The sequence below is a fragment of the Lytechinus variegatus genome, chromosome 1, assembly GCF_018143015.1.
Source record: "Lytechinus variegatus isolate NC3 chromosome 1, Lvar_3.0, whole genome shotgun sequence".
Lineage (NCBI taxonomy): Eukaryota > Metazoa > Echinodermata > Echinoidea > Temnopleuroida > Toxopneustidae > Lytechinus > Lytechinus variegatus.
In genome coordinates this window covers 54101092-54117609 of record NC_054740.1, presented here as the reverse complement: position 1 = coordinate 54117609, position 16518 = coordinate 54101092, and the positions used below count along the sequence as shown (strand labels likewise).

Here is a 16518-nt window from a genome sequence, read left to right as displayed (position 1 = left end):
ATAATTGTTTTATAATAATGATAATAATATTGGTGCATGTATATCCCCCTCGCTCTCTCTCTCTCGTTAAAACGATAATGGTAAGTCTTGACTTTTTGTTATTTTCAGTTTCATGTTCTGACGTGTTATTTCTGTTATCTTAACTTTCTTTACAGATGATTCTGGGAGAGTTGCGGGTTCGAACCGATATCCGACAGAAGCAGATCCAGCAGGAAAATCGCCCGCCCTCATCGGCGGCACAGCGACCAACCAGTCCCAATGGGAACTACCCCCAGAATGGCAACGGAGGGTTACACCCCAACCACGCCCACCAAAGGAGGGCTGGACCACCTGTATCGCAGAAACCACTTGGGTATGGTGCTATCGGAGCTATGAACGGGGCTCGAACCGATAGGTCACAGATACCGACCAGCAAGCCGCAGGTGGATGATGTAAGTCTGAAAAGAACATTTTTCTTTTTTTTTCAACCTTTCATCCTAAGCTATCATGCAATAATTCAAGTAGTCAACGACTTATGAATCCCATTGGATCATTTAGTAATTTTGGCGTTATCCTTCCAACGTCGGCCGTGATTTATACTGTTCGAAAAAAATATCTTTTTAAAATCCTTTACATGAAAAAATACTTAAAATAATTTTCCAGTATAGAATATGTGTTTTAGAAAGTAAAAAAAAAAAAAAAACACTGATGCCTTTTTCGGACCGTTCACACTCATATCTAGAGAAAGAGAGAGGGGTGGGGTGGGGGTCTATTCTAGGTGGAGGAGATCAGAAAAATATATTATGGAAGCTTAATGCAGTCAAAGTATTCCTACGCCTAAGCGTTTTAATATGTCTTTATAAAAAATAAACGCTAAATGAAACAGAACAAGCAAGGAGAGAGAAAGAAAGAGAAAGAAATATATAGGGGGTGCTATATATAAATTTGCACTATTTTTCATAACAACATTGTTCATATAATATTAAAGATTTGTCATGTTTTGTATAATGCTAATGATAATCGTTGGATATTTGTTTTATGTAAAACTCCGCAATAGTATTCATTGCTGTGCTATCATAATTAAAAACTTGTACACCCTCGCACGCTGATATAAATGTTATTATTCTTTGACAATAGCATATTGTTTGATTTCGTTCTTGCATGTAAATCATCTTAATTCTAATTGTAGCTTTATGCATGCACTCAAAATTCAGTTGTAACTTTTAGTATTTCATCCCTTTTTTATTAACATACTTCGCACATTTCTCATACTCACTGTTACACTATTGTCGACTAACCCCCCAAATTAGTGCGTAAATAGGAACCGGCAAAAAAGAAAAAAGAAAAAAAAACAGTCCTAGGCGTGCATGACTGTGAAAAGAAAAGAAAAAAATGGGACGAAAGAGCCCAGAGCTGAAGATGACTGAGTTAATGTCTGGACAGGGTATATTTCTTAACTGCGTTACGAATTTAATTCGTAGCTACTTAGTTGAAAAAAGAAAAAGAATAATAGCGAAAGAAAGGGATATCGCTAAGAAATTGAATCTCGAAAAGCAAAAGAAATAGTTTATTACTATCATTTATATCCTCTTACTAACACATGACATGCCACGTGATGTTAATGTATGGGTGGTCTTTAGGAAGCAATCAAGCATTGATTTAGATTTCATAAATCTGCACGGAATTGTTCAATTTTCGTTCAGCATTAATTTTCAGCAATACCAATTTTCACTATACCAATTTTCACTATACCACATGAAGAGGATCTAATTATTCTGTCTCCGAAAAAAAAATCGACACGCACCACAAAATATGGGTAAAACAACTTGTTGCCAGGGCTGGGGTCACCTGCCTCTGTGAATCCGCACTTGCTTTAATTAGAAATAATTCATTTATTTCTCTTTGAATGGCACATTTTCATCACTCTTCTTGACTAACATCACTGCTCCCAAACTATGTATTTTGACTATTTTCATGATTATTATTTTGTTTTGCATGTTTAGAGAAATAGCCATGAAAACCGGGATGTGGTATACTAATGAAAGAATATCAATAATATATGTCAGCCTTGCATAATCATATACTATAGACAGAGATTAATCATATACGATACCTTGCCACACATCTTTTAGTTAAATAAGAGTTACGCCTATCATGCCTATATTAAGAAAAATAAAACAATGCAAATGAATAGGACCTACATTCATGCACATATAGGCAAAAATCCTACTTTATTTCGCTCTTTATAGTGGCTAGTTCGATAACACGTTTTCTTATACTTTAAACTTATATGTTCTACCATAATAAGAATTCTTGAATGATATTCAATAAAATTATTGTCTTCTTAAAACGATGAAAGTATTGCTGGGCAAATATAACAAGTGCATGGGAAATACGCACCACACAAAAGTAAAATAATGTTACGTAATTTTATCGAAACTATCTTGTGCGTGCTTTCGCCAGCTATCAAGTTTTGTTTTAGATGTACCGTACTTATGATTTCCTTAAACTATCACTTTCTCGGCTTCGCTGACGAAAGATAATATATACTTCGCCTCGGAAATATCACTTACTCCCAGCTGCACACCATAAACTATCGGCAATTAGACCTTATCGCTTCATCACTTTAAAGATCGCTGAAAAGCTAATATGAGCATATAGATTTCTCATACACTGCAGCATTAACCAGTTATCAAATAGTAATAATAATCAAAAACAAATTCCAGCGATGAGAATTTATATAGTAACAGCTGTTGCCTGACATATCAACATGCAGACGGAACGCGGAAGACATGCTGGCGAGAAGCATGTTCATTGGCAGTGGTCTCGGCCGAAAGAGGAACCAGTTGAACCAAAGGCTATCCAAGGAAAATTCATTCTTGGAGAGGTGAAAAAAATAGTAGTTAATAGACCTTTAAGACTCCCGATATGATTTTTTTGGTCATAGAAAGGACTTATATAAAATCAACACGAAAACAATAAATTAGTTAATTTACACAAATATGATAAAACAAATGTACACAATACTTTTACATGTGTTATCTAATGATAAAACAAACCTGCAATCTATTTTGATGAAGAACCCGCTCAACAACAATACCGTTTCAATATATTTCCGATGTTATATACTGTAATTCTCATTATCTTGGATTTGTTCGTTTAAAACGTTATCAAATGCCCCAATTCAATAAAATCAACACATGAATATATGTATTTTTGTCTATTGTTTAGGGGCAATTTGTTTAACGACAGGGCAGTACCGGGGCGAGATAGAATAGCACAGCGGTTGAAAGCTTATAACTCGCCAATGGTTCATCAATAATTTATATCATTCATACTTTTTAGACATGTATATTTATACGATTCGATCATAAGGGTTATTGTCATAATGGGATTGTATTGCCAGCCACTAATATTAAACATGTCAGAGATCGCTCTATAAACTCTGCCATTATACGTTGTTACCAAAGTGGCATGTTAAGATATCCGTTCTTCATAATATCTTTTAAAACTTATTCGCCCTTCTCTCATTTTTATCCCACCATGAGTGAATCATTGCATGTTTCATGTTCATTCCCTTAATATATATTTCGAATGTGATAAATATAATTATATAGAAACGTGTTTTTGCCATCTCATTTTACATGCATGTCATCATTCTCACATGTCTATAATTTTACAAATTTTGCCATTTTCTTTTTCAAACAATATCTTCACTGTTATGAGCATTATACATAGACAAGGGTTTACTCCAACTTTGAAATGGTACAATATTTCAAATAAATTCATGTCTTCCCCTTTCAAGGAAGAGATGGTATGAGAGCTACAATCATCAATAAAAGTTTTACCCTTTCCTAAGAAAAACACCTTGCTTTGTCTTATATTTGCCCTTTGAAAAAGTTATATGACAACTCAGATTATCATGGGTCTTTTTTTTAGGCTAAACTTGAAAATTGCAAACAAAATATAGGAAGAAAATGTAATTAAATTATTGAAAAATCGAAGGGGGAGAGGTCGCCTCTGCCCCTTGTAGCTTCACCACCGAGTCATAACACGTAAAATGAAGATGTCAAGGAAGATGGATACAAACTATTCTAATTGTCTAATTGTATAATTGTCATTGTTCTCAATCAGGAGATCATCAATGAGTTGACGTACCATATGCACGAGATCGGACCGGAGGCGTGGTGCAAAGTCTTCTTCATGGAGAAGCGATGTCGGTTATCTGAATACCAAATCAAGTCGCCAGCCATGATCATCGACGGTTACGCTTACCAACATCCGGGAAGGTACGCGCATAATTTATCTTGTGTTCTTTCCTTTTATTTTCATTTGTTTTCATCCATTTTTCATTTCTTTTGATTTTTCCGTTTTAATTCTTTTCTTTTTGTTTCTTTTCCTTTTTTAATTTGGTTTTGCTTTTATTTTCTTGACTTTTCTTTTCGTTTCCTTTCTTTTTTTCTTTTCTTTTCTTTTCTTTTCTTTTCTTTTCTATTCTATTCTATTCTTTTCTTTTCTATTCTATTTTTTTTCTATTCTTTTCTTTTTTTAGTTTATTTTGTTTTTTGTTTTTTAAATCTTTTTTCTAGCACTAAATCACAACTATTCGAATAAATTGTTTTTTGTTTCTTTCCATTTGATCTTTCCCTTCCTTTTCTTTTCTGTTCTTTTCTTTTCTTCATCCTTTTTCGTTTTTTTTTTCTTTTCTTCTTTTTCATGAATATATATTTTTTCTAGCACTAACACACAACTTTACGAGAAAAATTAAAAACATATAATGTTAGTGATACCAGGTTTTCCTTTTTATTTTTGTAGACTTGGTTTCGGGGCGTTGGCGAACCCACTACGGGATCCTGAAACCAAGAAGGTACGTGAACACATCGGCAAAGGCGTTCAGTTAGAGATCGATAGTGAGGGAAACGTCTGGGCCACGAGACTAGGCAAGAATGAGGTATTCGTCAAGGGGTGCTTTGAACCCGAAAACCACTGCATCTCGGCGGAAGTAGTTAAAAACATGGGACGCCTACCACAAAACCAAGCTATGAAAGTAAGATTTTTGCTCTCATTCTGGTAGTTTAATGGTATTTGTATCCCTCTTTTAAGGCATCGAAATAAAAAAGAATGATTCTCTTAGCAAAAAATGAAGTTTGAAAATGACTCAATGTAAAGAGCTTGACCCTGAATATAGTCACAAATTTTTATGGAAGAGTAAAATATCAAATATATCTATATTGATCTGTATTGTACACTGTGAGGTGGATGCATTTGCTCTGAATATCATAATAGCCAAGATCTGCATTATTCAAAGATGATCATTTTACTGAGGAAAATGTCGATAAACAACTTTTAACAAATAACTTACGAACTATATCCAATTATAATAGTATTTATTTGTGCATGTATCTCTCTTGTCTAAAGGCATATATACACACACAGATTTTTAAAATCTCATTATATAGAGTATAAGACTCATACAGAAAATCCACAAAACCTATAAGAGATCAAAATTTACCGCAATAATATTCACTGATAACCTTTCAAGTCAAATTTCCGGGATTTAATTTGACAAGTAATTTAATTATACTGCCCCATTTTCCTGCATAGCCTTTCCTGATTTTTGTCCAGGCCAAATTACCGCTTGCTATAGGCACATCAAATTATGAACAAACAAAAATGAAGAAAGCCAAGTGGAAGCTAGAAAGACAGTCGGAAAACAAACGCCTTTCTGAAGATCAAAGCTTGTTTTTCAGCAAAAGGGCAATTCCATAAAATAAATATATTTTTTGTGTACGTCTCATCCTCAGTTGTTTTCATTCTTACATTACTTATGATAAAGGGATAATTCATACTGAGAATAATACGATTTGAACAGATAAAAAAAATCAGACAAACAATATTCTGAAAATTTAATTAAAATCGGACAAGGAATAACAAAGCTATGCTAAAAGAAATAGGAAAGTGGGCATGTGACATCATCAGCCCATCTAATGAATATTCATGACGGAGTGCGTAATAATTATTTTCACAAAATATTGCTAAAATTTAAAATGCAATAACTTCGTTATTTGTTGTCAGATTTTGATGAAATTTTCAGCATTTTGCTATGTGAATTTTACTCTATTTATTTAGATGATATATAAATATTCTTAACCTGGAATACCCCTTCAATGAATTGCATCCGAACAGCTTAAGCCGTGATAATTTGAGAATAACTACAACTATATGAGCTATAAAACGGAGATTGTAATTTCAGGAGGGGATGGACCTAAGTGTATACGTTATGGAACAGCTCAAAGTAAAATGAAATTATATTCATGAAATTATTTCTTTCTCGCAATCAGGTATTTGACATCGTTGAATACAAGGCTCAACTCGCCATCGAAGCAAAGAAAGGCGACGGTCAAATCGATCACCATCGGTTGAAGAAACTCAGCATCGTCTCGCTGAGTTTCGTCAAAGATAAAGTTGAAGATTTTAACACACCTTGTTGGATTTCATTGGTCGTCCTCCCCGCCATCAGAATGGACAATCCCAAAGGTGAGTCGGGGAAACATGAAGGTGGGCCATTCCATTTTGGTTTAATGGGGGATGTATTTCCTATTAATCTGTAAAGCGTTCGTCGTTCCGAAAGTATCAAGCGCTGATTATATAAAAGTGGATTATAATCATTAGTTTAATTAATTTTGCCCAATATTTGTTTCTTTTTTTCTCTCTCCCAAATCAACCCTCCTCAACAAACAAGGGTGGAGCATATATCAATAATAAGTTTTTCCTTTTCTTTTATAGAAGGATTTTTAGTCAAATAAAATATGAAAACTATTCATTTTCAACTATATGGTAAAGCAAATGTGTTTGAAACCGTTCTACATGTGTGCCATTATGTAATGATAAAACAATTATTTCTTTTTAAGAAGGACCTGCTCAATTTCACAATCACATTTCAATATATTGTTAACAGAACTAATAAAGTTATGTTTATAATCATTATCACCAAAATGTAATTGTTTTCAAATGGCATATGATACATTTTAAGACAAGTGCTAACTGACTCATCTTAAGAGGAAATTGTGCCATGAACTCCTTTTAAAAATATGTCACGCTCCTCCTCATACTTTTAGCAGCAGCCTTATGTTTCGTGATGTGCTTACTTTACTTTCGTGGCTATTACTTATCTACAGTGGTTTTTAAGAAGATAAATCCGGAAGCCACATAATTAGTGCGCCTCCTATCGGTTAACCGTTGTCAATTAAGGCCTCTTCCTCTCTAGCTCTCAATACAAGAAGTATATCACTCGGTACCTGTCTCTACCTGTAAGACTGTTAGAAAGTAAAATTAGACGCAGCATTTGTGAAGACGATAAAGATGATATCACTTTGACACCTGCATTGATTGAGATACAAACGTGTTCCGTATTTAATCTTGAACTTTCACTTTATGATCCTTGTTTTAATTTAGAATGTTCTGTTTGATTATTTTTCTAATCCAGAATGTTCATCATTCTCATCCTCGTCTTGGCTTTTTACGCTATAAATCATTACATCATAGCTTATATATTTATAAACATCATAATTCTTCTGCTGTGGATATAAACTCATTTCCCCATTTTGTGTTCTGTTTGGTATATTGATCAAGCGATCATTTTCTCTTAATTGTGAACAAAGTTAGATCTATAAAATTTTGTATTATTTATTCTCAGTTCTTAACGTAAGTGATTGCCACAAGAATTGAATTATTATTACAAAATAATCTAACCATTCAGGGTTAGCTTTTTAATGTAGTCAATTCTCATTTTGGGGAAAAAAACCTGATAACTGTAAAATGACAAATTTTGGATATTAGAAATAAATGAAAATAGGAGATGGACGATAGACGATGAATTTTGAAACGCAAGCTGACTAGAGTCGTAAATAATATTCATCACGGCATGGTTCCATGCCCATTCTAAATAAATAGAAATATAATTTCTTAAGCATGATTTACAAAGTTTTTGATTGTTGTTTATCATTATTGTTGTTGTTATTGTTATTAGCATTATTATTTCTTATTACAGTTCTAAGAGATGTTGGCCGATTCTTGAAAGCGTTCCGTACAGCAGCACAGATTGAAGCAACGCTGATGGGTAGAGAGGTAAATAGTACATATAATGATGATGATGGTGGTGGTGGTGGTGGTGATGATGATGGTTATGATGATGATGGTGATGATGATGGTGATGATGATGGTGTTGATGATGATGGTGATGATGATGATGATGGTGATGATGTTGGTGATGATGATGATGATGGTGATGATGATGATGATGGTGATGATGATGGTGATGGTGATGATGATGGTGATGGTAATGGTTTTGATGATGATGATGATCATGATGATGATGATGATGATGGTGATGATGATGGTGATGATGATGATGATGGTGATGATGATGATGATGGTGATGGTGATGATGATGGTGATGGTAATGGTTTTGATGATGATGATGATCATGATGATGATGATGATGATGGTGATGATGATGATGGTGTTGATGATGATGATGGTGATGATGTTGGTGATGATGATGATGATGATGATGATGGTGATAATGATGATGATGGTGATGGTGATGATGATGGTGATGATGATGATGATGATGGTGATGATGATGATGATTTTTTTTTTCTTTTTCAAAGAAAGTCTTTATTCAATATTTCTCCACAACGCATATAAACAAATGCAAAATGTATGTGATACATCAAATTCAATATCATACATATACACAATACATAATTTAAATAAGCTCGATGTGCCTCGATTCATCAAGATATACAATAAACTTATTTTGTTGCATGTGCATAGTTCGTTCTATCTCATGCTGATGATGATGATGATGGTGATGATGTTGGTGATGGTGGTGATGGTGATGATGATGGGGAGGAAGAGGGGGATATTGATGCTCAAGAGATTGAATGAGGAGAAAGTCCAAGAGATGGAGAGATGGAGGAAAAGGAGAAGTGAGAGCAGAAAGGAAGAGAAAGTCATTGTGATGATGATAATGACCCTCAGGACAATGATAATCATTTTGCCTTCTATCACCGTCTTTCTGCAACTCAACCCATCTCTCTTTTAATGTCTTAATTTGCAGTCAAGTCGAAAGTGGGCCAGAGTCAACAAAAGACGCTCAAACTATGACAAGGAGGATAAAAAAGATGGCAGAAGAGCAAGGGTAGAGGCGATGCAGCAGGCCAAAGCTGAGAACAAACCATACCACTATAGCTGGGAAGCAACTGATGATGAAGATATCGGTAGGTAAAGACGAAGGTGATGGTGATAGTGGGGATAATGATGTTACAAAGAGAAACTTCAGGGCGTCCAGGGGAGCGTTTCATGAAAGCACTTGTCGGACATTTTATCCGACAAGTACCAGTTTATCCGACAGTTACCATAGGAAGAGTGCCTCTCAGCCAATCGGAATCAAGGAAAGATGTCAGATCTGACAACTTGTCGGATGAAAATATTGATGAAATGCTCCCCAGGTTGCCATCACTTACTATTAAGTTGTCACTCTCTGACAACTGCATCTAAACCAATGTAAATCAACGTTCCTACTGAAACTGTCATTTTTATGAAAATGGATATTGCCGTTTCAAGTATGATAATATAAAAAAGGCCAAGATGACATAAGTTTCATAACATTTCAAAAACTGAACCTTAAACATTTTCAATGTTGATTACGCCGCTTCCGTTGCGGCCGTCAAAAAAGTGGTACTGTACCTAGAGTCTTTCTCTGCTATGCAGATGAGACCAAAAAAGAAGAAAATGGAATAGTCAAATCTTTTTTATATACCCCGCCCAGTAGTTGATATATTTGTGAACTGGAAATCAATGAACATAAAGACTTTAGTGATCAAGGTGAAGAAAGACAGATAAAAGAAAGACACACAGAAAGAAGGATGGAAGTGAAAAAGGATTAAAAAAAAGAAGGAAAATAGTAATAAATCAATCAAGATATAAAGATTTGAAAGAGAGAAAAAAAAAGAGAAATAAAAAGGTAAAATCCCTGTAGATAATAGGAAATGAGAAAATCAAATATTACTTTTATTATTGATTATTGATTTTTTTCTTGCATCTAGGCATATCTAACCTGAATATGTCAGGTGTGGACCATGGCGGCCGAAGCTCGGGGTACAGTGAAACAGGGTCCATCTATTATAACAGTGAAGCAGGGGATTCCCCAGGCTATGGAGTGTATGGGGGAAGAGCAAGTAGGAGGAGGGTTTTCAGGGCAGTATCTATCAGGAATGCTGGTAAGTTTGTTGGTCAACCATCCATCCATCTATCAATTCATCCATGTATCCATCCATCAATTCATCCATATATCCATCCATCAATTCATCCATATATCCATCCATCAATTCATCCATATATCCATCCATCCACCCATCTATCCGTCAATTCATCCATCCATTAATTATCCATCCATCTATCTGTCCATCCATCCATTCACTCGTTCATGCATGCATTCATTAATTATCCATCCATCCATCAGTCCATCCATCCATCCATCTATCAATTCATCCATATATCCATCCATCAATTCATCCATGTATCGATCCATCCACCCATCTATCCATCAATTCATCCATCCATTAATTATCCATCCATCCATCCATCCATCTGTCCATCCATTCACTCATTCATGCATGCATTCATTAATTATCCATCCATCGATCAGTCCATCCATCCATCCATCTTGTCCATCCATTCATCCATCCATCCATCCAACCAACCATCCATCCATCTGTCCATCCATCCATCTATTCATCCATTCATCTATCCATCCATCCATCCATCCATCCATATATCCACCAATCCATTCATCTATTCATCCATCCATTCATATATTCATCCATACATCCATCTATTATCTAGTGATGTATTTTAATTTGTTTATGAATATCATGAGCTGTGTTGCCAATTTCAGTTAAAATCCACAAAATGCACTTAAATGCATTATAAGCTTCAAATAAAAGTTCTTTGTACAAGGATTTTCAAATGAAGCACACACTGTCAATAAGAATGTTATTTTAACAAGAGAAAAAGAAAACAAACATCTAGAAGAAAAGTTTAAAAGGTAAATTAGACATTATTCAAAGAATTTTTCCCTTCTCTTTTCTGTTAACATCCCACCCTTTCCAGCAATTAATAGTTTAATTCATATTTAATTCATTTTTTCTTCTCATTTCTAAAACTCTAGATGCTTTCAAGCAACGCAACCTGCGATCATCCTATGAGCGCGATTTCGAAGCCATGGACGACGATGGCCCGGTCACGTCCAACTCCAGCGGTTACGACTTGGAAAACAAGAGGCAATGGGCACGTGTCAAACTCATCAAGAAGGAACGAAGAATGAGTGAAGAAAATTAAATCTCATCCAGTTAGTATTCAAAATAGATAGAGAAATTTCAATGATGTAGCTAGCGATTTAAATGTTTATTATATGAAGATGTATGAAAAACAAACTGCTTGTGGTTTGAGAAGAAGTCGGATGGTAAATTTGGAAAAGAGTATGATTACTGTTACATGTAGTTTTGATGATTTGGACAGTGTTTGAGTGAATACCATCCCATTACCATTACTTTGGTATTGAAAGATGTCTTGTATTCGTACTTAAACTGTGATGTAGGATCGACAAGTCTAACTTGCTTGATACTGGTCTGGATCATCTGTTCGTATTTTTCTGTGACTAACTTTGAGTAATTTATCTTATAGATATAGATGGGAGTTAGGAAACAAGTGTTGGTCCGATTGAAATTAGGTTTTTTGGTGAAGAATCGCTGTTAACCATGGCATATTTTTAGTCATTTTAAGCAAATAATCATAAGAGGCCAAATTTACAGTTGATCAACAAACAATTATCATTATTTTCTTTTTACAGCAGGCCTTACCAATATCTTATGAAGTTCATACTGAATGGGTTATCTAAATGAAGTTTGTCCAAATAAATTTTTTAACATTCTATAAATTATTAAGTGCATATAATGTCTTTGACAAATTTACCTCACTTTTCCGATTAAGAGGGCTGAATTTAGACCGGTTGCAACGTGTCACACTGAACAATTGTTAATTACAGTATATTATCATGATACACATTTTATCAGCATATTTGTAGAATATGTTGATAAGAAGAATATATGTGTGAATGAAATTTCATGGAAAGCAATTTTACTTTCAATCAGCTAACCATGGAATACAAGTATATAATATCTGAGAGCAGGGAACAGAACATAATCACAACTTGTAATTCCCACATACAAACATACAAATTGTGTACAACTTCTCGATTTCACCAAGATTAAAAAATGTAATACACAAATGAGGCGAATTTCATGATTATTTCACATCAATTGGTTTAATTTGAGAACACTTATGCAGTGGCTGCATACATAAAATCACAAGATACTATTTGTTTAAAATGTCATCTTTTCCCAATTTACAAAAATAGATCTTGCATACTCAAAGATAAAACAACATATATATATTCACTTTATTACAGCATTCCAGTAAGGGCACAATGGACAATAGTTTATTACTTATACAATCGCACCATATTTCAGGTCATTCAATATGATTGACTAAAACACAATTTCCTAATACTCAATATGTTGGGTCGAAAGGGGTCTAAGACCTTGATCATAAATGGTTATCAGTAAAATAGTCAAAAACCTCTGTAAACCACAAAAATCCTGCTTGTAATTAGATGCGGCCAATTAAAACATAATACTCGTAAAATGACCCACTGATATGCATAAACATTCAGAATATCATGTAATGATTATAAAACCAACTTTTAATTTATGCAACAAAACAGATGGCATTGCATACCAACATTTTTTAAAGGGAAATAACAGGTGCAATCGATAGTGACACGAAACTCACTGATGTCCCAACTGCAGTTATTCATGTAAAAATGCTTTCATTGAATGAAAATGACAGATGATGGATGACTTATATAAAATCAAGACCACCAAATACAAAGTATATACATTTAGATTTCTTTATAAACAAACAGTATCATAACATTTTCAGCTGAACATGGGAAAATAAAAAAAAATAATTACTGTATTAAGTTATTCGTATAATACTAAGTTTTCATTTTGTTTTACAAAATGGAACATATGATGATGAGTAAATTTAATAGAGAGCTAATGGCAATTGTTTCAGCATATGAAGTGCCTTTACATGAATTATATTTGTGATTCCTTACATATATGCCTTTAGTGTTAATAGATGGTACTTAAACTTAGCGAGACTGGTTACACCCGCCATGCAGTCATGACTGGCCAATCATATTCTTGTTCAAATTTGAATGAAGTGGTTTGACCAATCAGATGATTGCTGGGGGTGGGGCTTCCATTATGACATCACAAATGTATAGATATATATTTTTGTTATCTAAAATTTCATGTTGAAATTATTGTTTATTTTACAATACAAAGTGTACTGTATGGTGTATACATCATTTTCTTGCTATTTATAGAATTGTAGTTATACAATCAAAACTTGTATTGCATTTCATTTGAAAAACATAATCCATTTCATTTCAATTCAGTTCAACTTTTATTTCAATCCAACATCATTTCTTATTTTTCTATCAATCTGTATGAAACTAATTACATGCCTTATGCACAGCGACGTTTATGTTTATACAGAAGCACTATATATAAAGATTTATATTCAAACGGTTTTAATTACAGTAAAATATTTGTGAATTTTTGACTGAGAGATTGTATATGTTTGTTTGAAATATTCCCAGTACTATGACATTTGATATGTAAACATGTTTATTCAGAGAGAAAAGAGAATACTAGTCCGAAATGTAATATGACTGAAAAGGTCAGGTATTCAAATAATTAATTTTCACATACAGTAGTTTCTGGTTATAGTTTTAGTTGTTTGATAATATATGTATAGTTCATTAACCCATTTACTACTGGAACCAAGTGGCTCCTGTGCAAAGCCAATAGGATTTACAAGATTCAGAAGACAAAGGGTTAAGTACGAAGTAGATAACTTCGCTGCATTTTGAACACCCATCTTTTACCTGTTACATGATATTGATATTGGTGAACATCTCAACTTGTCATGTATATTGACATGTACATATAATGCATCAAGAGTTTTATTTTCATCATTTGAGAAAAAAAGTATTGTTTTGGAAGACAAGCTAGGTATGTGTAGCTGGTCAAGATGAAATTTGAATTATAAGAGTCAAGAGCCAACTATGTCTTAGAAAATATTAGTGATAATAGAAACAACTAATTTATAGTAAATAATTGTAGTGAGAATATGGGAAGAAATCTATACTATACTATATTATATAGTAACAAAAAAATGAAAGAAATGGAAGATATTCTTATTTTGTATAAGTAAATGAAAGAATAAAATGTTTTGATAAACAAGTAAGAAGTGTTGTAAATTGAGTATTTACAAATAAAATGTGAGGTTAATCAATTGAGAGATTTGTGAGGAAGTCAATGATTTATACTCTGATGGATATGCAGGATAGAAAGAGATGGAGAAACAGGGTCCCGTAACACAAAGGTTAGCGATTGATTGTACGCTTGAATTCTACGATTGATTGTACATTGTAGCCAATGCAATCAATCCTAGAAAAATGTTCTACGATCATTGCTAAGCTTTGTGTTATAAGCCACAGGTTGGGAAAGGAGAACAATGTGAAGAAAAGTAGGGAATGGCTGGTGAGGGGGTGGGGTGGGGAGAAATTGATGAAGGTGGGGGTGGGGAACTTTCTAGAATGTTGGAAGTACAAATATCAGATGAACCAAAGTGTAAATCAAAGAAGATGAAAAACAAGAATAAAATGAAAGGTAGTAAGTGAGATAGAAATAAAAAAGAAGATGAAGGTGGGAGAGAGAGAGGGAAAAAAGAGGGAGAGAGGAAATAATAAAGAGGGAACATTAATCAGAATAGGTATTTCAGATTAAAAAGTGTGGCATGCATTCCTTCATCCCCCATAGAAAAAGAATTCAAATATCAACTGTAGAACCGTTGTCAACATGTTAATCTCCTTTTCACCTATTTGAAAAGATCTAATTTTAAGTCAACAATGAACATGAAGGAGGCGCGATAGCTCAGTCGGTAGAGCGGGGGATTCGTATTCCGGTGACCCGGGTTCGATTCCCACTTGGTGCGCTAGTGCCCTTTGGTAAGGCATTAATCCTCAGTACCAGGTCCTTCGGAGAGGACCTTATGCCGTTGGTCCTCTGGTTGCTTGCTTACAAGCATTCATGCTTTCTTAGCAGTCAGGTAAAAAATCACCACCACCAATGAACATAAAAAATTAACTTCAGTCGAGTTGAAACATAAGCATGCAACTAAACACTTTCTACTAATGATTTGGTTAGAGCATTTGAGAATGGTACAAAACAAATCTGGATTGAAGATTAAAAAAAAAAAAAAACCCAACATTTTCTATTGCAGCTGATGGGCAATTATGGAATACATATGTTCCACTTTTCTCATAGGCATGCATTTTGTAAAAAAAGAAAGAAAACATAAACATGTGATATTTCACCTTTTTCTTCAGTAAGAAATACAATCATTCAATGCACCAATGAGTTTCAATTAAAATATCTTATGAAATGTAAAACTTAGGATGGTCCGCTGCATAAAATCAAATTGCACAAATTCAAAACAACATCCCCCAAATCTGCTGCTGTTACATATATATATATATATATATATATATATATATATATCAAAGGGAATACTAAGCTCTAAGGTATTTTCTTTCCCTAGAAAATGATCAAGATCATCAAACCTATATACTCCGGGGAAACTTGATGGTGGTCTTCATGGATAGTGGTTGGTTTGATACAAATTCAACTGAAAAAAATAGATCCATCACACTAAAACAAGTAAAACTACATTCAAAAATGTAAGATGTATTATACAATGATATATTTAAAGTGGATTAATGCAAGCATTTATCAGAATTGTGAAAGTATTAAAAAAGATGGCTGGGAAATAAAATTTACAGTATATTAAGTAGCATGCTCAATAAATCCCTCACCAGCCTCCATGCAGCATTACAAATTTTAAAGTAGAAGAAAATTGACATAAAATTCTTCACATTAAAGTTGCACACTTTATACATAAACATATGCCTGTTCATATTCATCAGGAATAAGACTTTATCTGGAAAAAAATATCATATTGAATGAATCTATATATGCAGGATAGATGTGCACTCTCAATGTAACTTAAAGTGCATTTATAACTAATAACACATCAACCATAGGGCCCGATAACACGGAGGATTGCAATCAATTACTAGAAAGCAATGACCAATCAGGATTGTGTTTGCATGTGCATTCTGCTCAAACACTGACCAGGAACCAATCAGATGTTCTTACACATAACCAAAAGGTTACACCATGTACTCTTTATACTGATAGAATAGACTATAATACCATAATAAGATGACAATAGTTTTGTTTCAAACATGTTAAAAAGCATTTCATGCAAATATATATT

General features: G+C 33.9%; 1 protein-coding gene across 2 annotated transcripts in view; it reads left to right on the top strand.

The window, feature by feature from the left end:
- Positions 1-14149, top strand: part of LOC121416977 (myosin-IIIb-like) — a 73053-nt gene extending 58904 nt beyond the window's left edge. Inside the window, exons 18-26 of one of the 2 annotated variants that reach the window (XM_041610523.1) lie at positions 156-431; positions 2756-2866; positions 4114-4268; positions 4795-5026; positions 6321-6516; positions 8030-8106; positions 9104-9263; positions 10092-10265; positions 11216-14149. In XM_041610523.1, coding sequence (XP_041466457.1) covers positions 156-431; positions 2756-2866; positions 4114-4268; positions 4795-5026; positions 6321-6516; positions 8030-8106; positions 9104-9263; positions 10092-10265; positions 11216-11385 — 1551 coding nt within the window. In that variant the 3' untranslated portion in view covers positions 11386-14149. The remainder of the gene's footprint in view (positions 1-155; positions 432-2755; positions 2867-4113; positions 4269-4794; positions 5027-6320; positions 6517-8029; positions 8107-9103; positions 9264-10091; positions 10266-11215) is intronic. The other variant, XM_041610527.1, reaches the window with a different exon arrangement.
- The last annotated feature ends 2369 nt before the right edge of the window (positions 14150-16518 follow it).